The sequence below is a fragment of the Lepus europaeus genome, chromosome 19, assembly GCF_033115175.1.
Source record: "Lepus europaeus isolate LE1 chromosome 19, mLepTim1.pri, whole genome shotgun sequence".
Classification (NCBI taxonomy): domain Eukaryota; kingdom Metazoa; phylum Chordata; class Mammalia; order Lagomorpha; family Leporidae; genus Lepus; species Lepus europaeus.
Window position 1 is genome coordinate 8,302,376 of NC_084845.1, and position 21,493 is coordinate 8,323,868.

The window sequence follows — 21,493 nt, forward strand, 5'->3', positions numbered from 1 at the left end:
AAACCCAATGGCAGCCACTCCATTTTATGTCCCCCATTGCAGACTTCCACGCAGCTACAGAAACCACTGTCCCCTGATCCCTCCTCCCAGTCCTTCTCTAAAATGAATTCAGTTACTGCCCCTCATCCAAATAGAGGCCAAGTCCCTAACGTAAACCACCTTAGAAAATAAAGGCCTGATTACATTCGTCAAGGTGGAAGGGAAAGGCAAAACAAAAGCCAGTTTAAACTGGCTCCTGCCCACCGAACAACCTTACTCAAATGTCTAATCAATCTGAAAAAAAAAAAAAAAAAAAAAAGTACTGAAAAGGAGCGACCTCTGCTCCAAACGCCTTCCTGATAACCACAATGCGTCTGGCTGACAGCAGGCACACCAGCATTAAAAACCGAAGTCTGCATTCTGGTTCCCTTGGAAAGTCACATCTGGAATCCCTGGGCCTGCGCACTCCCTCACAGCAACAGCTGGCTGGTACTCTGGCTAGTACTCTGTGGCAGCTGCCTCCCCTCAAGATGGGCCCCTCCCCTCAAGACACCCCCCTACTCCCAACCCAGGCTACAGAGCTACAAAGTAGACTACCTGCTTACTCCTCTCACTTGCAACTGCAATGGCCAGTCCCCACGAGGCCCCAGGGTTGCCAACCTCTGCCCTCCGACCCCCTACACTCTCCTACCTTTTTTACCATAGTTGTCTCAGATGAATCAAGTTTTGCTCTCTTGGTATCAGGTCCATCTTCCACTCCTTGGCTGACTTTGGCAACTTTGGTTTTCTCCCTGGAGGGTGACAAGGGGACAGAACTGGTGAAGCATACCATTAGAATAGAAAGAGCATTGCCAGCTCATAGAACAGGAGGGCAAGCAAAGCCTTAGAGTCCATAGGCCTGGGGCTCAAATGCCAGCTCTGACACCTGATGAGTTGGTTACCCAAATACCATGACCCGCTCAGCTTGCTGCCTAACACATAGAAGCTCTCAAAAAATTCAACTGATTCCTTTGTTAACATCCTACTGGAACCATAAAATAGACAGCAACCTTTAATTAAGGAATTCCTCTTTTGCTATGGGCAGCTCACACTAAAATAATTTGGTCTGCTCTTCATTACAACAACTTCCTTATCCACTTACAATGTGCCCAAAACTAGTCTTAAAGCCATAAAAAGCTAGTGCTGGGAGGCATCTGGCACACGTTTGTCCTTCTGCTGTCTCAGTTTTATAGGCAAGAAACATGCAGACCAGACAGAGTGGCCTGCCTGAGAGGCTAAACAAAGCAGCTCTCAAACCCCTGGTAAGAAGCTCCATCCTGCCACTTGCAACCTCTCTTTACTTCTCCTTAGCAAGCTGGGGGTGGGGTAAGAAACTGCAGCCAAAACACCAGCACATTAAAAAAAACAAAACAAAAAAAAAAAAACAAAACACGCAGCACATTAAAAAAAAAAATACGAAAAGAGCTCATATAGTTTTACAATACTCTATCATCTGCCATCTTTCATCTACCAGTTCAAAACACTGCAGGTCCCATCATGTGAGAATTAGCAAGGTCTGCAGCCTCAATGTTCAAAATGAGAGGGTAAGTTCTGTTGTTCCACCAGAGCAGCCTCCGGACCTTGGAGCTTTTCCAAGGTAGACCTGGGCTGACAGTGCCTCCGGGGTTGTCCATCTCACTGCTCCACAACCGTGTTTTACTATGTTCCAACCTGAACGCATGCAAGCCCGCCCTGGGAAACCAACATTCACACACCAAGCAAGCCATCCCTATGCAGAAAGCATGCTCAATAGTGAAAACCAGACTGTCAAACACCCATGTCTAGAACTCTGCTTGCTTCAGACTCCATTGTCTGGGGAACAGAGGTCCTATCTCCCACAATGTTGAACGTACAGTCAGCACCAGTTGGTTTCAGAATGCTCTGAGTTTAACTGTAAAATTATTTCCTTTGAGGGTTCATTTCCTAATAGTTAAGAAAACTAAATTCTGAAAATATTCTCCCAACACTTACTCCACAAACTCATGCTCCCCAAGATTCGCAAATGTGTATCCATGGTAGCCAAAAACATCTCCTGTAAAGAACTTGATGCTGTTTTTGTGACAGATCTGGTCAACTTTGACTATGACATCCCTGGAGCAGCAAGTCAGGCACACCTGCAGAAAGAAAGAACGGGCTGGTGTGAGCTGTGCAAGCTGTGGACTGCTGCCCAGATGTCTACACGAATCTTAATGAGCAGTCTCTCTGGGCATGTTTAAGGCCAGCTTCAAACTGGTACAACAGGTTCTTTGGATCCTATGGATAGAAGACAAAGGAAAAGTTGCAGGTTTCAGTGTGTGGAAAATGTAAATTATGAGACTGTCACTTTTTGCAATCAAACAAAAAGTGTCTAGCTAGAAAGTAAATGAGTTTATTTCCCCTACCCTATGAACATACATAAACCATATTTCATAGTCTCATGAAAAAGACAGTAATAAAAAAAAAAAAACCTTAAAAAAAAAAAAAAAGAAAAAGACAGTAATAACTTTGAAAGTTATTTCTAAACTCTTAAACCTATTAAAATCCAAATGAGCTAGAGAGAGAGCAAAACCAGTTTTTAAAATTGACCTAAAGGTCATGTTTTTTCCCCCTCTGGTTTGATTGATGTGTATGAAACTTCATCTGAATTTAAGGACAAAAGAAAAGGTTATAGACCGAGTGCCCTTTCATCCAGAATGACAAGGAACTGGTGACTCACTCGGCAGAACCCTCAGAGTGGCTGTGGAGCCTGAGTTTCTGTTCCAGGTAGACTGAGGTACTGGAAATGGCTAAATTCAATTGCACAAAACACCATCTTTTCAGGGAAATCTTGAGGATCCCGGTCAAAAGACAACTTCCAAACTGCCAAGCTCTCCCGTGAACAAAAGCTAGGCCCTCTTTGCGGCTGTCTCACGGCCGGAACACCGAAGAACACACAGATATGTGCTCCTCGGGTGTTTCAGAGGATGCAGCTGCCCGAAAAGAGTCACAGGGAGAGGGTAAGAAAGCCACAGGTAAACGCACAACCAGCGGACCCAACAACTCCCTGTGGAGTCCAAAGCGACAGAAACACGGCTGAGGACCACCCCAACCAGAGGCCCATGAAACAGTCAGCATTACACAACCAACAGGCTGTGCGCTTCAGGTCTAACCACCTCTCTTCCGATTCTCTAAGTTCAAGGGTCATCTAGAATAAACCTAATGTGGCTGCTAAAGGGTAAGGCAACGAGGACACATGTCCAGGTAGAAAGGATCCTAGTACACAAAGTTACAAAATAAAAGAGACTGGGAAGAAAAAGAAAAGGACAAACACAGACAATACATCCGTCCAAGCTGCAAGTGAACAGATGTGGGTGCAAAATCTGTGAAGTACAAACCACCCAACTCAACTTCTATTCTCTCATCTAACAGGCCTGTCATTTAAAAAAAGGGCACTCACCATAATTGTTTCATGGTTATCCAAGATTTGTGAAGCTTTTCCAGGGCACAGGATACTAGGTGCCCAACACTGCCATAAAATTCAGCTCATCTTTTTCACCTCTGCACAGATCTGGTGGTGAAACCAAGTGAGGGTGGATTTGCCTCATTTGGCTGAGTTCTACATTTCTATATAAGAAAGACAGGCAGACGTAGGTACCCAAGATCAGGTGTGCTCTTTCTCAAGACAAAACACAGCTGTAGTTTGATATTTCTAGCCAAAAGTATGCCTCTACCATCGAAATTAATCACCAGCTTGGGAAGTATGAGGGAGAAAACATTTGCAATAAAATGTATCACAGCTATATGCAAAGATTCTGGAAGGGAGACAAAACAGCAATATGGAAACCTGGTCTGGGGGCCATACGCACAGAAAGGAAGCCAGCAGACAGCACGTCACAAGCGGCTACAGCAGGTCCTGCAGACTGGCCCTACCTCGCAGCCATCCACGTACCGTACTGAGCTGAGAGAACTGAGCAGCCTAAAGATGCACTTGGGGCCAGCGCCGCGGCTCACTAGGCTAATTCTCCGCCTGCGGCGCCAGCACCCGCATTCTAGTCCTGGCCGCCGGACTCTGTCCTGGTTGCTCCTCTTCCAGTCCAGCTCTCTGCTGTGGCCCAGGAGTGCTCTAGGGCCCTGCACCCGCATGGGAGGCCAGGAGAAGCACCTGGCTCCTGGCTTTGGATCAGCGTGATGCGCCGGCCGCAGCAGCCATAGGAGGGTGAACCAACGGCAAAGGAAGACCTTTCTCTCTGTCTCTCTCTCTCACTGTCTAACTCTGCCTGTCAAAAAAAAAAAAAAAAGATGCACTTGGGGAAAAGCTAATCTGAGATGCAGGGATGCAAACGCTCCACTATTCATTTCTCTGCAGATCTTCCACCGAGAAACTCACAGCATCAAACTGAGTGAAGAACGACTCCGGCTTCTTCTCTATCTCCTCAGTGTCCACCTTCACATCCACCATGGGGTTGAGGTTCTGGGCACGCTCCAAGGAGGCTTCAGCCCGATTCCGACCAACAGACCCGGTCCGGATCAGGAACTGTGCTCCAGGATCCTCTGGAGATACCTAGAAATAATTTTTTTTTTCTTAAACCTTTGATTTTTCTGGGAAATACACTCCAAAGACAATGAGCTTTTTTAATTTTGAAGGCTGGCTAAAACACTTACCATCTAATGGGTTAACAGTTCCTGCAGCAATATGCCCAATGCAGAATCCCTATTCTCAGCCCTCCTTCTGATAAAAGGCTATATAAAAACAGGACAGCGTTGTGGGACACTGGGTAAAGCTGCCGCCTGCTCCACTTCCAATCCAGCTCCCTGCTAATGCACCTGGGGAAGCAGTGGAAGGTGGCCCAAGCGCTTGGGCCCCTGCACCCATGTGGGAGAACTAGAGGAAGCTCCTGGCTCCTGGCTTCAGCCTGGCCCAGCCCTGGCAGTTGCAGCCATTTGGGGAGTGAAGCAGTGGATAGAAGTCCTCTCTCTGCCTTTCAAATAAATAAAAAATCTTTTAAAAGTAAAAATAAAATTGAAAACAGACGTTTGACTTTTAACTTTTTTTCTGGGCATTGGTGGTTAAAGAGCACCCCCTTGTGTTTATGGAGAAAAACAAGAAAGTCCATGCATTCTCTCTCACATTTATAACTGCTAACAAACTAAACCCTTCCATGTGCCCAACGCTAAGTGTAGTCCCTGTCTCATGCAGTTTACAACCTGACTCGTGCAAGGCACAGTGGTGAAGACACCCCTGGGGACACCTGCATCCTACATGAGTGCACCTGGATTTGAGTCCTGCCTCTGCTTTCAATTCCAGCTTGCAGCTAATGTGCACCCTGGGAGGCAGCCGGCGATTGCTCAAGTACTCAAGTACCTGCCACACACATGAGAAATCCAGACTAAGTTCCAGGCTGGGTTCCGCCTGGCCCAGTCCCAGCTGTGGGCATTTGGGGAGTAAGCCAGTAGATCAGAGATCTCTGTCTCTGTGTCTTTCAAGTAAATAAAAAATAATTTTTTAAAAAACCCTATACCAGTACAAAATTCACATACAATTGAGAATGTTTGAAATGAACTTTTAGGGGCCAACACCATGGCACAGTGAGTTAAGCTACTGGCTAGGATACCGGCATCCCATATGAGTGCCAGTTCAAGTTATGGCTGCTCCACTTCCGATCCAGCTCCCTGCTAAGGACACAGGGGAAGATTGGCCCCTGCCACCCAAGTGGGAGACCCCAGTGGAGTTCCAGGCTCCTGGTTTCGGCCTGCCCAGCTCTGGCCGATGCAGTCATTTAGGGAGTAAACCACCAGGTGGAAGATAATGTTTTTCCCCCTCTCAATGTAACTCTGCCTTTCAAATAAAGTAAGTAAATCTTTCGTAAAAATGAACTTTTAAATTCAATGAAATGCAACCAGAACAACAGAGAGGGGACTGGAGCAGAGGACTTCCACAGCAGAGCCTGAAAGATGAAATAATATAAGCCCTGACAGCCACCAGGAGAATCAGATTCCACACTACTCACAAAGCATTTCTTCACACACCAAACATCTAAGTTAACCCTTCATCACTGCAAATGACCTTGGCACCTAACCAAGAGGAGGTTTACAGAAATCAGCCCCATCCCAACTCTCCAGAGCACACTCCTCCTCACTACCTTTCCTCCTACAGAAAGAGCTGGATGCGCAGGCACCGTGGTACAGTGGGTGAAGCCGCCACCTGGGATGCCCACATCCCGTATCTGAGTCAGTTTGATCCAGTTTCCTGCTAATGCATCCTGGGAGGCAGTGGATGATGGCACAAGTGACTGGGCCCCTGCCACCCACATGGGAGACTTAGATGGAGGTACAGGTTCCTGGCTTCAGCCTGGGCTAGTCAGGGCTGTTGTTAGCATTTAGCCAGTGGATGGGAGATCTCTCTTGCTCTGTCATTCAAGTATACAAAAATGAATTTAAAAAAAAAAAAAAAAAAAGAGCTGGTCCTCCCCCATTGCAGGCCAACCCTACCACCACCCTTGACTGACCCTGTCCCGCTTCTTCAGAGATCTCATGTAGCAACGAGATGCTACACGTCACAGTGGTAAGGAACAAGGCCTCTGGAATAATTCAGGCTGGACCCTAATCTTTGATTCAAGTTCTGGTTCAATCACTTACTGCGTAACCCTGACAAGTTATGCAGGAATCACACGTAAAATGAGAATGTTAATAAAAACAGACACTTCCTACTCCCCCAACAATGGCAATTACCATGACTAGCAGGGCACAGGATGATCCTTCATTGCAAATCCCCACCCTAGCACCTTGCTAGAGGGTACAGCTATCACCTGCCCCTCTCAGAACCACTCAGCTTTTCACTCTGCACAGTTCTATCAACAACCAAAGGCCTCTTTTATGTTCTACAAAATCTTGTACTGTATCTCGATCACTCTTACCTGGGCAGATTTCTGTCTGGCCTCCTGAGTTGTCTATCAAACCATCCACCAGCCATTTCCTCTTGGCTGCATGGGCCTTCCTATGTGACTGCTCCAACATCTGCTGTCTGGTGATGAACCACTGCCCACCCACCCAGTCATATCCAAGCCAGAAACCTGGTCTCCCCATCCTGCCGGCAGCAGCACAGGGAGACAGCGGAGGGCAGGCAGGGCCCTGGATCAGACTGCCGAGATCCTGGCCAGCACTAACCGCTGTGAGACAGGGTGGGCCAGGACTCTGCGTCCTCCCCCTCAGGCTCCTTCTCCGTAAGGCAGAGATAATCACCTGGATAAGGTCCTAGATCTCGGAGCTGCTCTAAGGACTGGATGGGACGCTACGGCTACAGCCCTTCAGTAAGGGTCAGCTCCCGCAGGAACAGTCCAACTGATGGCACCAACTCAATCTCACACCTATGTGCTTCTTGCCATCTGTCACCTCAACCACTAAAGCAACCTGCTAAGGATCTACTGGATCTAGACTAGTGATCTGACCCAACAGTAAGTGGTCCACCATATTACTGGTGAAGTCCAAAGCTGACCAGGTTGCTCCCCACCTCCACCTCCAGTTAAAGTTCTTCAACGAGGGGCAAGCACTGTGGTGCAGTGGGTTAAGCTGCCACTTGAGACATTAGCGACCCCTATCTGAGCACTTGGATCCAGCTTCCTGCTACGGTGCCTGGGAAGGCAGTTGAAGATGGCCTGAGTGCTTGGTCCCTGCAACTATGTGGGAGATCAGGATTCCAGGCTCCTGGCTTTGGCCTGGGCCAGCCCTGGCTGTTGCAGTAACCTGGGGAGTGAGCTAACAGATGGAAGATCTCTGTTGATCTGCCTTTAAAATAAATAAATCTTTAAACACAAAATGAAATGCTTCAAGGTAGCCATACATGTAGAGGATCATATAAAAGTTTGCAGAGGGGCCCCACAGCAGGCCTTCCTGACTCAGACCTTATCTTCAACTTGACCCTCCTCCTTACCACTTTGGGGCTCAAAAACTCCAAAGACCTCAAACTACTTGCTGTTTTCTATTTCTACCATGTTACTGGGTGCCTTTGTGCCACTGCTAATGTCCCTGCCCAAAACGCAGCCCCTCACCTTGATAAACTCCTCTTTGTTCTTTAAAAGTTGGCTCAGGTCATTCCTCCAGGAAACCTTCCATGTCTCCCTATCACAACCTCAGCTGGGAAGCCCACTCTGGTTTCTGGAAAGACTTGAGAATGGAAGCCAAACCTTGAGTATCTGTCTACTGCCAGCTCCTAGCAAACTTCAGCACACCCAACAGGGGCTCTCACGTGCCTGCTGACTGTAAAGTAACTGACATCTTCATTTTTCAATGATGAGTAAACTAAGTCTGAGCAGCTTAGTCTTTGTCCAGCTTGAGAGGCTGGCATGTGAGCCAATCTCCTGGATTCCAAGGCCTCTTTGGGGGATCCCAGCCCAAAGGATCACCAGGGAACTGCAGAGGGGAGAACCATGGCATGTTCCTGAACTGTCCAATTCGTCTGACGGGGAGTCAAGCTGGGGATGTTAACAGGGATCAGGCTGTATGAAGCCAGGGATTCACGACCCTCCCAGACTATTATTAGACTCACCTGGAAAACTTTGCTTTTTAAATAACTCCCTAGATAGTCTAAAGCGCCGCAGAGGTAGAGAACCACCATGTTAGGCAGGTCAGGGGGTCTCCAGAGTGAAGAGGTAATGGATAAACCAGTCTGTTGCCCCCAGCTGGGTAGTCCTCACCACCGTACTGAGAGGGATGTCAGAACTGCACCACACACCCCTCGTTACGTGGTCATCCCCCATCCTCAGGTTCCCATGGCCAGAGGAGAAGTCATCACCCCGTGTGGTTTCATTTTTTCTATGCCAAGGACCTCCACAGCTGGGTACCCTCCTTCCTCAGGCTTTCGTCCTCTGTCCCCACCCCTAATTCTTCCTCCAGATGGGGCTCCTGCCTCTGGAGGGCACTGCAGTTGGGGAGAAGTTAGAACAGCCAAGGGCTCTGACCTTTAAACACCAGGCATCTTGCAGGAAGTTTTGTTTTTTTTTTTTTTTTTTTTAATTGAATTCAAAAACCAATTTGTGGCTGTGATAGTGAGCCAATCCATGTTTCTCTTCACATTGCAGAATTCTTTAAAAATTGATAATCCCAGGTATCACTTTTCCCTTGAACCCCCATAGAAGGTAAGCTTTAAAAAACTCCACTAGCCATTCCTTTTGTCCCCAGAGGCTACAATTCACACTGTGCACTCACTAGTTATTTAGCACAAACAGAACCCCTGTTCACTGCCTAAAACAAACATCCAAATAATATAACAATCTTGGCAATATTGTATCAAAACAAAACAGAACAAAAAGACATTATTTATGAAATCTGCTTCAAAAACATTGTCCAAAAATATACAGGGAGAAAAATACAGACCAACAAACTGGCATCTCTGTGGACAACAGGTAGATGGGGCATCAACTGTTATTCTTCTATTGTTATCTGCTTGAAATTATTTACCAAAGAAACTAAAATATCAAGAGGGGCTGGCACTGTGGTATAGCAAGAGAAGCCGCCGCCTGCAGCACCAGAATCCCATATGGATGCTGGTTCTAGTCCCAGCTGCTCTACTTCCGATCCACCTCTCTGCTATGGCCCAGGAAAGCAGAAGATGGTCCAAGTCTTTGGGCCCCTGCACCCACGTGGGAGACCAGGAAGAAGCTCCTGGCTCCTGGCTTCAGATCAGCACAGCTCCAGCTGTTGTGGCCATCTGGGGAGTGAACCGGTGGATAGAAGACCTTACTCTCTCTGCCTTTGCCTCTCTGTAATTCTGCCTTTCAAATAAATAATCTTTAAAAAAAATCTTCAAGAATGTAAAGAATCACTCATTTTCACCCTGAATACAGGTCAGGGACAGCTAAATTGGAACTACACTGGCACTACCATTACTGATTAAGCACACTATGTAAAATGCCACATCATTATTATTAATTATTGGATGTTTGTTGTGTTCACACCCTATGGGGAGCAGTCCACATACGATTTCTTTGACCCAGAGTCTGTGGCCATTACCAACCTCTTCAAGATAGCTCTTAAAAGGTGTGCATTCCCAGCCCAGATCTTCTACATCAGAATTGCTGGGGTGAAGGCGACACAGCAAAGCCTACAGGCAACTCTGCTGTTCTGACCAGTTACTCAGGAGAATCTGGAGCTCAGGTTAGAAAACCACTTCTTTACTTCTGACAAGCCACCCACCTAGGGAGAAGCAATCAGCCCCATTTTACAGAAAGGCCAGCTCACTGAGGGGAAGCCTGTGCTGGAACTGCAATGCAAACCCAGCGCTGGCCCCTTCGGTCTCCAAAGACTCCAGCTCTGTTACTGCCACCTCGCCTCCCCTGGCCTGAGCACGCCAGCAGGCACTGGCTACAATCAGCAAGAGTTCACATTGAGGAGGGGAGAGAGACCATAGCAGTGATGTGACAACATCGCACCTGTTCGTGATCCAGCATGGTCAGTCCTTTCACTCCTGCCAGGATGAGATTCTTGGCAATTTCAGCCCCCAGTCCTTTCATGCCGACAAGAAGCACCCGGGAGGCCCGCAGCCTGTAAGGCAGACATTGTTAACCCAAAGATACAGGACCATGGAACTTGCTGAATCACAAAAGAACAAATAACAAAGAATTTTAGTTCCCACTAGATGATGCATCACAGCCTCAAATGTAAGAAACAGGATCCCATCTCTCCTGTTCACGGTCCATTCAGCAAGTATCTACTGAGCACCTGTCATGCCAGGGACCCCCTCCAAGGTGTAGAAACACAGCAGTGGGGCCAGTGCTGTGGTGTAGCAGGTAAAGCCGCTGCCTGCAGTGCCAGCATCCCATACTGGCGCCGGTTCAAGTCCCAGCTGCTCCACTTCCGATCCAGCGCTCTGCTATGGCCTGGGAAAGCAGAAGATGGCCCAAGTCCTTGGGCCAGTGCACTCGTGTTGGGAGACCCGGAAGAAGCTCTTGGCCCCTGGCTTCAGATCAGCATAGCTCCAGCTGTTGTGCCCATCTAGGGAGTGAACCAGCGGATGGAAGACCTCTCTCTCTGCCTCTGCCTCTCCGTAACTCTGCCTTTCAAATAAATAACTCTTTAAAAAAAAACAAAAAACAAAAAAACACAGCAGTGTGTAAGATCAAGTCCCTGCACCACCCAGAAGAGAAGGCAGATAGACAGATAAAGAAACGTGTCAAAAGTCAAGAAAATCAAACAAGATAAGGATAAAGGAGAATACCTTTTAGAGTGATCATAAAAGCCTTTCTGAGAAAGTGCTATTTGAGTAAAACTCAAAATGAAATGAAGGACAAACGTACTTGTACAGATGCTTGGGGCTCCAGACTGAAAGCAGCAAGTGAGAGACCACTGAAGCAGGAGCACTTGGCAGGCTTCAGGGAGGACGCACAGGGACTGAAGAGCAGGCGCAAAGGGAAGAACGGGAGGAAAGGAGATTACACACAGAAGGGAGCCACGTCCTGCAGGCAGACAGGCAGAGAAGCGATTTAGGATTTGTCTAAGCAAGTTGGAAAGCCAAGGAGGACAGGGGACATAGTTAAAGTAAGAGAATGGTGGCGAGAAGGGGTCCTGATTAAGCTATAACACACAAGAGAAGGCAAACATACGAATTATTTAGATCTAAGTCTTTAAAATGACAGAAGATGAAGTTTCAAAAAGGCAGTTAGGTTGGTCTAGTGGTTAAAATTCTGCTTAGGATGCCCACATCTCATATTGGAGTGGCTGGGTTTAAATCCTGGCTCCACTTCTGATTCCAGCCCCCGACTAATGCACACTCTGGGAAGCCCAGCCACCTGCATGGGAGCCCCAGAGAGACTTCCCAGTTCCTGGCTTTGGCCTGGCCCAACCTCAGCTATTACAGCCATTTGGGGAGTGAACCAACAGATAACATAATCTCTCTTCCTTTTTTTTTTTTTTTCCCCAGATGTATTTATTTATTTGAAAGGCGGAGTTATAGAGAGGGAGAGACAAGAGAATTTCCATCCACTGGTTCATTCCCCAAATGGACACAACACCTGGGACTGGGCCAGGTAGAAGCCAGGAGCCTGTAATTCCATCTGGTTCTCCCACAAGGGTGGGCAGGGGCACCCAGCACTTGAACAGGCGCTCAGATGGGATGCCGGCGTCACAGGCAGTGGCTTAACCCACTGCACCATAACACTGGCCCCTCCTCTGCCTTTCCAATAAACTAATAAAATCTTTAAAATAGGCAGTCAGAGGCTACACTACCCCAAGACTTCACTCGGAGGTCAACATAAGGAAAGAAAGGTCCAATACCTTATTTGAAATCTCTCAAACAAGAATTGGAACTTCTCAGGTTTGAAAAAAAAACATTATTATATTATTCATTATTATTACATTATTTATTGCTAACCAACCCCAACAGGATTTTAGGCAGCATCCTGTAATAAAATGATATTTCTGCAACAGATCCATGATTATTCACACTGAGAAAGATTAGCAAGAACTAAGAGTAGTTTCACAGAAACTCAAGTTGTGCTGGACAAAGAGACTGCTACTAATTTACATAATAAGTCAATTCTCTCCAAATACCAGCACTAGGGTATATCCAATATCCAAGAAGACTTTACGAACTATAATCCCAAAATCTATGTATACTTGCATGTATAATTAGACTACAAGTCTCAAGGAATGCTGGCCGAGGGCTGGCATTTGGTGCAGCCGTTAAGGCAGTGAGATGCCTGTGTCCCATAACCAGAGTGCCTGAGTTCAAGCCCCAGCTCGGCTTCTGGTTTCAGCTTCCTGTTAATGTGCATCCTAAGGGTCAGCAGGTAATTAATGGCTCAAGTAGCTGAGTCCCTACTACACATACAGTGTACTGGACTAAGTTCAGGGCTCCTGGCTTCAGCCTGGCCTGGCTCAGACTACTGCTGTCATGCGGAGAGAACCAGCAGACGGAGATTCCTGTCTTTCAAACAAAGAAAAAATATAGAGGTAGAAGGATAGTAGGGGCCAGTGCTGTGTGGCAGTGGGTTAAAGCCCTAGCCTGCAGTGCCGGCATCCCATATGAAAGCTGGTTCGAGTCCTGGCTGTTCTACTTCCCATCCAGCTCTCTGCTATGGCTTAGGTCTTTGGGCCCCTACACCTAAGTGGGAGTTTCAGAAGAAGCTCCTAGCTCCTGGCTTCAGTTTAGCTCAGCTCTGGCCATTTGGGGAGAGAATCAGAAGATGGAAGACCTCTCTCTCTCTGCTGTACCTCTCTAAATCTGTCCTTCAAATAAATAAAATAAATCTTTAAAAAAAAAAAAATGGTAGCTGATAAGATCAGGTTCTGCATTGACTCTTGATGCTACCAGGTTTTGAATTTCCTTCGCAAATACCAACAGAAGGTAAAACTAACAATATTGCCCTCAAAGGCATATCTGGACCCAGGTCCTTTGGCTTTTTCTCCTATGGGTCCTCTCCAGTGCCAGTCACAAGCTAGCAGACATGAGCCTTTCAAGCAACAACTCCACTCAAAGGAAGGAAACAGGATGAGAGCTTACAGCACACAGGCATGACAAATACCTAGGCTAGCATCAGGCAGGTCTCTAATCACAGATTTCAAGCACTACACCAGTGAGCTGAAAGAGAAAGGAAAGTGATGCAGCTTCCCATCCCTTGGGAGTCAGCTTGGATCATAAACCACATTTCCAGAGACTACATACACACACATCAAACCTTTGACAACAGTAAGGTTGAGCGCCCTTGCATTTCACATACAGGCCAAGTATCTACGGTCACTGTTAGTCCACCAGGCCCCCTGTCACCTGGCACTGTCACTGCCTCACCTGTAGTTTGTTTCTTTTTTTTTTTTTTTAAGAATTATTTTAGGGGTCGGCGCCGTGGCTCACTTGGTTAATCATCTGCCTGCGGTGCCAGCATCCCATATGGGTGCCGGGTTCTAGTCCCGGTTGCTCCTCTTCCAGTCCAGCTCTCTGCTGTGGCCCAGGAGGGCAGTGACGGATGGCCCAAGTGCTTGGGCTCCTGTACCCTCATGGGACACCAGGAGGAAGCACCTGGCTCCTGACTTCGGCTCGGCATAGCTCTGGCCGTAGTGGCCATTTGGGGGGGTGAACCAACAGAAGGAAGACCTTTCTCTCTGTCTCTCTCTCTCTCACTGTCTAACTCTATCTGTTCAAATAAAAAAAATTATAAAAAATTTATTATTTTTTTAAGACAGAGGAGTTAAAGAGAGAAGCAGAGCGAGAGCGAGAGCGAACTTCCATTCTCCTGGTTCACTCCCCAAATGACCACAACGGCCAGAGCTGAGCTGATCCGAAGCCAGGAGCCAGGAGCTTCTTCCAGGTCTCCCACATGGGTGCAGGGGCCCAAAGACTTGGGCCATCTTCTACTGCTTTCCCAGGCCATAGCAGAGAGCTGGATAGGAAGTGGAGCAGCCGGGACTCAAACCAGCGCCCATATGGGATGCCGGCACTGCAGGCTGGGGCTTTAACCCGCTGCGCCACAGCACCGGCCCCTCACCTGTAGTTTCAGTTTCATGATCGTGTCTTGGCCTGTTTGGCTGCTCTAGTAGATCAGGGACAGCTAGCACAGCCTGGCTCTCCTCTAGGGATCTGTATGTCCAAATAGTACCAAGGGCCTCCTTGTTTCCAAACCATTAACTTTCTCTTGGGCTCGGCACTCCTGACAAGTACCAATGGCTTTAGCATGTGAAGACCTGGTTTTTCAATTCTGGCTGTGATGCTTCCTAACTAGGTGACCTGGAAAGCTACACAATTGCTCTAGACTTCAGTTTATTCATCTGTAAAATGGAAAGGCTAGTCCCAGTGCATCACCATTTAATCCCCTGGACAACCCAGGAAAATGTATATGCAAAGGCATCCAGCAGGGGCTGGCACTGTGGCACAGCAGGTTAAGACACTGTCTGCAGTGCCAGCATCCCATATGGGCACCAGTTCAAGTCCTGACAGCTCCACTTCCAATCCAGCTCCCTGCTAATGCACCTGGGAAATCAGCAGAGGATGGCCCAAGTCCTTGGGCCCCTGCACCCATGTGGGAGACCGGGAGGAAGCTCCTGGACTGGCTAACCTCCAGCCACTGCAGCCACTTTGGGAATGAACCAGCAGATGGAAGACCTCTCTCCGTCTCTACCTTTCTCTGTAACTGTCTTTCAAATAAATAAAAAATAAAATCTTAAAAAAAAAGAAAGGTAGAACAGCCAGGGACTCAAATCAGTGCTCCCATGGATGCTGGCGTTGAAGCCAGCCCCAAAGCCTAGGTTTTTCATCCTTAACCATAGCAGGGGCCTGAGACTGGTTTATCTATGGCTCCATTACATGAAAAGTACTTAGAGCAGTACCTGGCACACATTCAGCACTTACTGAATGTTGGCTATTATATTCTCTGATGTAGCAGTTCCTCTTTAGAAACTGTCCTATAGAACTGCTCAAGTGGACACAAATCTTAGGCAGAAATAGAGTCAGAGCAGCCCCAGGCACTCATTTTCCCCCACTCCTACAGCCACCACCCTAGTCTGCGCCACATCACTCTCACCCACAGAACTACAACAGCCTTGCACCTCGTCTCACTGCTTCCATTCTTGGCCTCTACAAGCCACTGTCCCCACCTCGATGAAATCTCAAAACGTAAACCAGGGGCGGCGTTGTGGCACAGGAGGTGAAACCACTGCCTGTGAAGCCGGCAGCCCACAGTGGAGTGTCAATTAGAGTCCTGGCTGCTCTGCTTCTGATCCAGTTCCCTGCTGGTGCAACTGAGAGAACAGCGAAAGACAGCTCAATTGCTTGGTCCCAGTCACCCATGTGGGAGACCCAGATAGAATTCTGGGCTCCTGGCTTCAGCCTGGCCCAGCCCTGACCATTGCAACCACCTGGGGAAAGAACCAGCAGATGGAAGGATCTGTGTCCCTCTTTCTTAACTCTGCCTTTCAAATAAATACATTTTTTTTAAAGGAGGGGGCTATTAAGAGGGAAACATACGGTCCTGGACACTGGGATGCACTGCACCTTGCACGCCCCTCCTAAATTTCACTGTGTGTTCTTGGGCTCCAGGGAGGGCCATGTTCCTGGCTTCAGTGCCAGTTCTTGCCGTTCCTCTGCCAAACCCTAGCCTCATCTGCTCAGGAGCAGCCAGCAGTGTCACCACAGCCATGGCCTCCTTTGGCATTTCCTCTGCCACTGTACCCCCTTGGGAAAGACAATGGCACCCAACTCTCAGGGCTGTTACGAAGATTAACAAAATGTTTGCAAAGCACACAGAGCAGCGCCTCACACACAATTAGTGATAGCTGCAGAAGCAAATTCAGTGGTCAGCATCTCCTCCTAATGCCACGCCTCAAGCTATTCCAACCAGGAATCCTAGTTAAGAGAACTTGGTGAATGCCCAAACAGCACTCTGGAGATACACTGACTGCATGTTAGCTTCCGCAACCTTGCAAGCAGGATAGTTAAACAAGCCTCACAACACGGTGAGCAAGTAGGTGTTATTATCATCTTTCACTGCTGAGGAAATCTGACACAAAGGTTAAACGGCTCCCAAGGTCACCTCCCTGATCTTACTGCAGCGGCCATGGCGTACGCCCCAGGCCACACAACCGTGCTGTATTAAGAACCTAGAACAGAGCAAGAAACAGTTGGGGTAATAAAATGGAACGCTGGCTTTCACTTAAAAGGGCAGTTTTCTAAACTGTTTAACCTGTTCTTAAAAGCTTTTAGGGCCTTAAATAGTTCAGTTACTCTTCCACTGCCCTGACTCCTATTTCACACTCACTTTATCCTTCTGGACTATTTCCTATGTAGTTTCCCTTCTTTTGTGATTCGTAATTGTCAAATAATTGTAGCTGTAATTTCTGAGTGTGACACACGATTCATGCATTATCTCATTTACTTCAACAATCTGATAAGGTAGATTCTATCATTTCCAGTTGATAAATGGGAAAACTGAAGCAAAGAGAAGTTAAGAAACGTACCCAAGGGCCTGGCATTATGGCAGGGGGTTAAGCAGCCATCTGCAACACAGGCATCCCCTACGGGCACTGGTTCAATTCCCAGCTGCTTCCTGTTGAGGCGCCTGAGAAAGCAGCGGAGGATGGCCCAAGTGCTTGGGCCTCTGCACCCACATGGGAGACCTGGAAGCAGTTCTAGGCTTTGGACTGACCCAGCCCTGGCCATTGCAGCCATGGGAGGATGGAAGCGTGCTCGCTCTAGCTCTCGCTCTCGCTCTCTCTCAATCTTTATTTAAAAAAGGGGGTGGGGGGAAAGGTATCCAAGAATAAATAAGAAGCTCTGGAGCTAAGATTTAAACTGAATTACCAACCACTATAATAAATTGGTCCTAATGTTATATTCTTTTAGAACTCGTGAAAACTAGAAAACCTCCTACAGGGGGGAAATACACATTGGTCTGTGGTACACAGTACTACTCAGTCACTTTCATGTCAGATATATGGTCCATGGAACCAACTGAAGTTCTGAGCAGCAGCAGTAATTGGATAATGACTATCTGAAAAAAGGGCAGCTTTTGTAGTCCCATTTTTTCATAAAATCAGAACTTCAGTGGAAAGAGTCCACGATTAAGTCACACTCAACCCTCCTTTTTACAGATGCAAAGCCTAAGGCCAGGGATGGTGGGACAGGTAAGTTGCCACAGTCTGCGCCAGAGTCCCATTTAGAGCCCCAGTTTGATTTCTACCTGCTCCACCTCCAATCCAGCTCCCTGCTAATGCATCTGGGAAGGCAGCAGAACATGGCCCGCCAGCCACATGGGAGACCCAAAGAAAGCTCCTTTCTCTTTCTGGGCTTCCAGACTGGCCCAGCTCTGGCCTTCGCGGCCACTTGGGGAGTGAATCAGCGGATGATAGACCTCTCTTTCTCTGCCTCTCTGTAACTCTGCCTTCCAAATAAATAAATCTTAAAAAAAAAAGAGAGAGAGAGAGAGAAACAAACTCCTATCTCAGAGCTGGTGTCCTAGCGCAGTGGGTTAAGTTGCCAATGCTGGCATCCCATATGAGTGCTGGTCAAGTCCCAGCTGCTCCACTTCTGATGCAGCTCCCTGCAAATGCATCCGGGAAAGCAGTGGATGATGGCCCAAGTGCTTGGGCCCTGCCACCCACGTGAAGAGACACAAATGGAGTTCCAGCCTCCTGGCTTCAGCCTGGCCCAGTCTCAGCCATTGTGGCCATTTGGGGAGTGAACCAGCGGATGGAAGATACCTGTCTCTCCTTCTCTTTAAACTCTGCCTTTCAAATAAATAAATCTTAAACCAAAAGCAAAAAAGAAAAGAAAGAAAGAAAAAAAGAAAAACTAAAAGCAAAAAACTCCTATCTTAACTCCTGGGCATTTATAAAGTGTTTGTTCTCATAATGCTTATCATCTACTTCCCTCTTTCCAATCACACGCCTTTCCTCACTCTTAGATACGGGATAAGCTACTGTCGAGTACAAGAAAACCAGGGGCCGGCACTGCGGCGCACTAAGCAAAGCCATTGTAGACGCACTACCAGCATTCCATATTGGCCCTGGGTCACGTCCATCCCGGCTATTTTACTTCCAATTCAGCTCCCTGCTAATGTTAGGTCCAAGTGCTTGGGCCCCTGCTACCCATGCGGGAGACGTAGAAGAAGCTCCTGACTCCTGGCTTCAGCCTGGCCCAGCCCTGGTCCCAGCAGTTGCAACCATCTGGGGAGGGAACCAGCAGATGGAAGATCTCTCTGTGTAACTCTTTCAAATAAATAAATCTTTTTAAAAAGAAGCAGAAATGGGCCGGCACCGTGGCTCAACAGGCTAATCCTCCACCTAGCAGCACCAGCACACCGGGTTCTAGTCCCGGTCAGGGCGCCGGATTCTATCCCGGTTGCCCCTCTTCCAGGCCAGCTCTCTGCTATGGCCTGGGAGTGCAGTGGAGGATGGCTCAAGTCCTTGGGCCCTGCACCCCATGGGAGACCAGGATAAGCATCTGGCTCCTGCCATCGGATCAGCGCGGTGCGCCGGCCGCAGCGTGCCTACCACGGCGGCCATTGGAGGGTGGACCAACGGCAAAAGGAAGACCTTTCTCTCTGTCTCTCTCTCTTTCACTGTCCACTCTGCCTGTCAAAAATTTAAAAAAAAAAAAAAAAAAAAAGAAAGAAATATTTATTTGAAAGCCAGAGTGACAAAGAAGGAGAGACAGAGAAAGAGATCTTCCAGTGCTGGTTCACTCCCCAAAAGGCCACAACTCAGCCAAAGTCAAGAGCCAGGAACTCCACCCTCGTCTCTTACAGGTGGCAGAGGCCCAAGCATTTGGGCAACCCCAGGTGCATTAGCGAGGAGATGGACTGGAATCAGAGCAGCCAGGACTTGAACCGGAACTCATATGGGATGCCTGCTCCAAAAAAATAAAATGTGTTTATTTAAAAGGCAGAAAGAGAGAGACAGATAGTAAGATCTCCCATCTGCTGGTTCACTCCCCAAATGCCTGGGAACTCAATCCACATCTCCATGTGGGTGGCAGGGACCCAACTACTTGAGCCACCACCTGCTGCCTCCCAGGGCGCACACTAGCAGGAGGCTGCAATCAGACGCAGGCATTCCAAGCAGCATCTTTAACCACTACACCCAACACTTGCCCCTACTTCTGCCCGCTTTAAACCTACTCTCCACACACCCTTGTGATCCTTTTAAAACACAAATCAGGTCACATTACCCACACACACACTCAACAGTCTCCAGTTGGGTTTCCCAGCGCACTTAGAATAAGAGCTACTTCCCAACCCATCAGCGGTAGCTGCCCTATTTTGCTAACTAAGCACACTCCAGCCTGTGGCATTCCGTACCTGCTGTGCTCTCTGCTAAGGTCCTGCCAGGTGGCCTCAGGGCTCTTGCTCCTCACACACATCTCAGGCTCAAGGCTACCTCTTCAGAAGCCTTCCCTGACACCCTATCCAAACAGTTCCCTCCACCGGTGCTGTGGCATAGTGGGTAAAGTCACCTCCTGCAGTGCCAAGCTGGCATCCGATAAGGGCACCAGTTCGAGACGTGGCTGCTACAATTCTGATCCAGCTCTCCGCTATGGCCTGGAAAGCAGTAAAAGATGGCCCAAGTGTTTGGACCCCTGCACCCACGTGGGAGACCCGGAAGAGGCTCCTGGCTTCAGATCAGCTCAGCTCCAGTGGTTGCGACCACCTGGGGAGTGAACCAGCAGATGGAAGACCTCTCTCTCTCTCTCTCTCTCTCTCTCTCTCTGCCTCTCTGTAACTCTGCCTTTCAAATAAATAAATAAATAGCTCTTAAAAAAAAAAAAAAAAAAAACAGGTCCCTCTCCTCTCCATTTTTTACTGCTTTTCTCTCCCAGGCACTTGCATTACCAAACATCCCATTTCTTAGGCTGATCGTATCTCCAATCACTATGTCAGCTCCATGCGAGCAAGCAGCCTGTTTAGTTCCCCGAAGCATGCGCAGAGCCGAGAACAGTGCCGGTGGCAGGTGCTCAATATTCGATAGACTCGACCATCTCGATCAGAGCCCTCCCGCCCAACCCCTCCCCGACCCCACAGCCCCCACACCTAGACACAGGCAATCTCTTCCGGTCCCTCCAGACCGTCCCCCTCTACTCTCCGAGCCCCTGCAGGCGCCCACCCTGTTTCTGCCCAGAAACACTCCGTCGGCGGGCCCGCCCCTCAGGAACCCCCAGAGGATCAGCTCACGGTCCGACGGGCTCCCTGGCGTGCGGCACAAGACAGGTTCTCACTATCTACGAATGAATGAACTATGCCCCCACCCCACCTCACCACCTAGTCCGAGCACCCTGGGTGCCTCCTCACCCCCTACACCGCCACCCGCCACTCAACCCCACCGTGGCTCCTTCGGGGCGTCCGGTTCCCCAGGTCTGAATCCTGCCAATTCGCTCACGACCCCCCCACGCCGCCCACAGTCCCCGGGACGCCCGCCCACCACCCCAGGGTCGCCTCACTTCCCGCTCGTCAACCCGCCTAGTCCTCGCAGGGGCTCTCCCACCCCCGCGCGCAATTCCCGCCTCCTCTCTTGCAGCCAGACCTCCCCGCTCCCTCAGGGCCCCCAACGCCCGGGAGAGGCGGCGGCCCCTCCAGACCGCCGGTGTCGCACGCCCCGCCGGCCCTGACCGTTTCTGGGCCTCCAACCCCCACAGGCGGATCTGCCGGTCATACTGCGCCGCCTCCTCCTCGCTGATGCCGCCACCCGCCTCCTCCTTCTCCACCATGGCGCGGCCTCGCTCTGCCTCCGCTCCGGTCCCGCTCAAGCCAGCAGCCAGCCGGTCCCGCGCGCCGCCAACTGCCGCCGGCCGAACGCCCGGGCTGTGTCTACGCATGCGCGGGGAGCCGCGCCTGCGCAGTACCTCCCCCGGGGAAGCAGGGACCACGTGGGCGTCGGGAGCCTCCAGGGCCTGCCGTTGACTACCAGTCACGTGACGGCGGCTGCCCCCAATGCTGGCCCAAAAACTGGCGCGACTTATGGCCCCACGGGGATGCCCACGTGGCCTTTTATGAGGCTTTTCAATTCTGCAAAGGTTTACAGAGCGCCTACTGAGCTCCTGGCGTTG

General features: G+C 49.0%; 1 protein-coding gene across 2 annotated transcripts in view; it reads right to left on the reverse strand.

Moving 5' to 3' along the window:
• The window catches only part of SAE1 (SUMO1 activating enzyme subunit 1), a 60,110-nt gene extending 38,877 nt beyond the window's left edge, over nt 1-21,233 (reverse strand). For both annotated transcript variants that reach the window (XM_062176249.1, XM_062176250.1), the window contains exons 1-5: nt 21,057-21,233; nt 10,401-10,512; nt 4,364-4,537; nt 1,990-2,132; nt 671-770 (exon numbers count right to left, since the gene is read on the reverse strand). In XM_062176249.1, the coding sequence (XP_062032233.1) occupies nt 671-770; nt 1,990-2,132; nt 4,364-4,537; nt 10,401-10,512; nt 21,057-21,154 (627 nt within the window). In that variant the 5' untranslated portion in view covers nt 21,155-21,233. The remainder of the gene's footprint in view (nt 1-670; nt 771-1,989; nt 2,133-4,363; nt 4,538-10,400; nt 10,513-21,056) is intronic.
• Nucleotides 21,234-21,493: the final 260 nt, after the last annotated feature.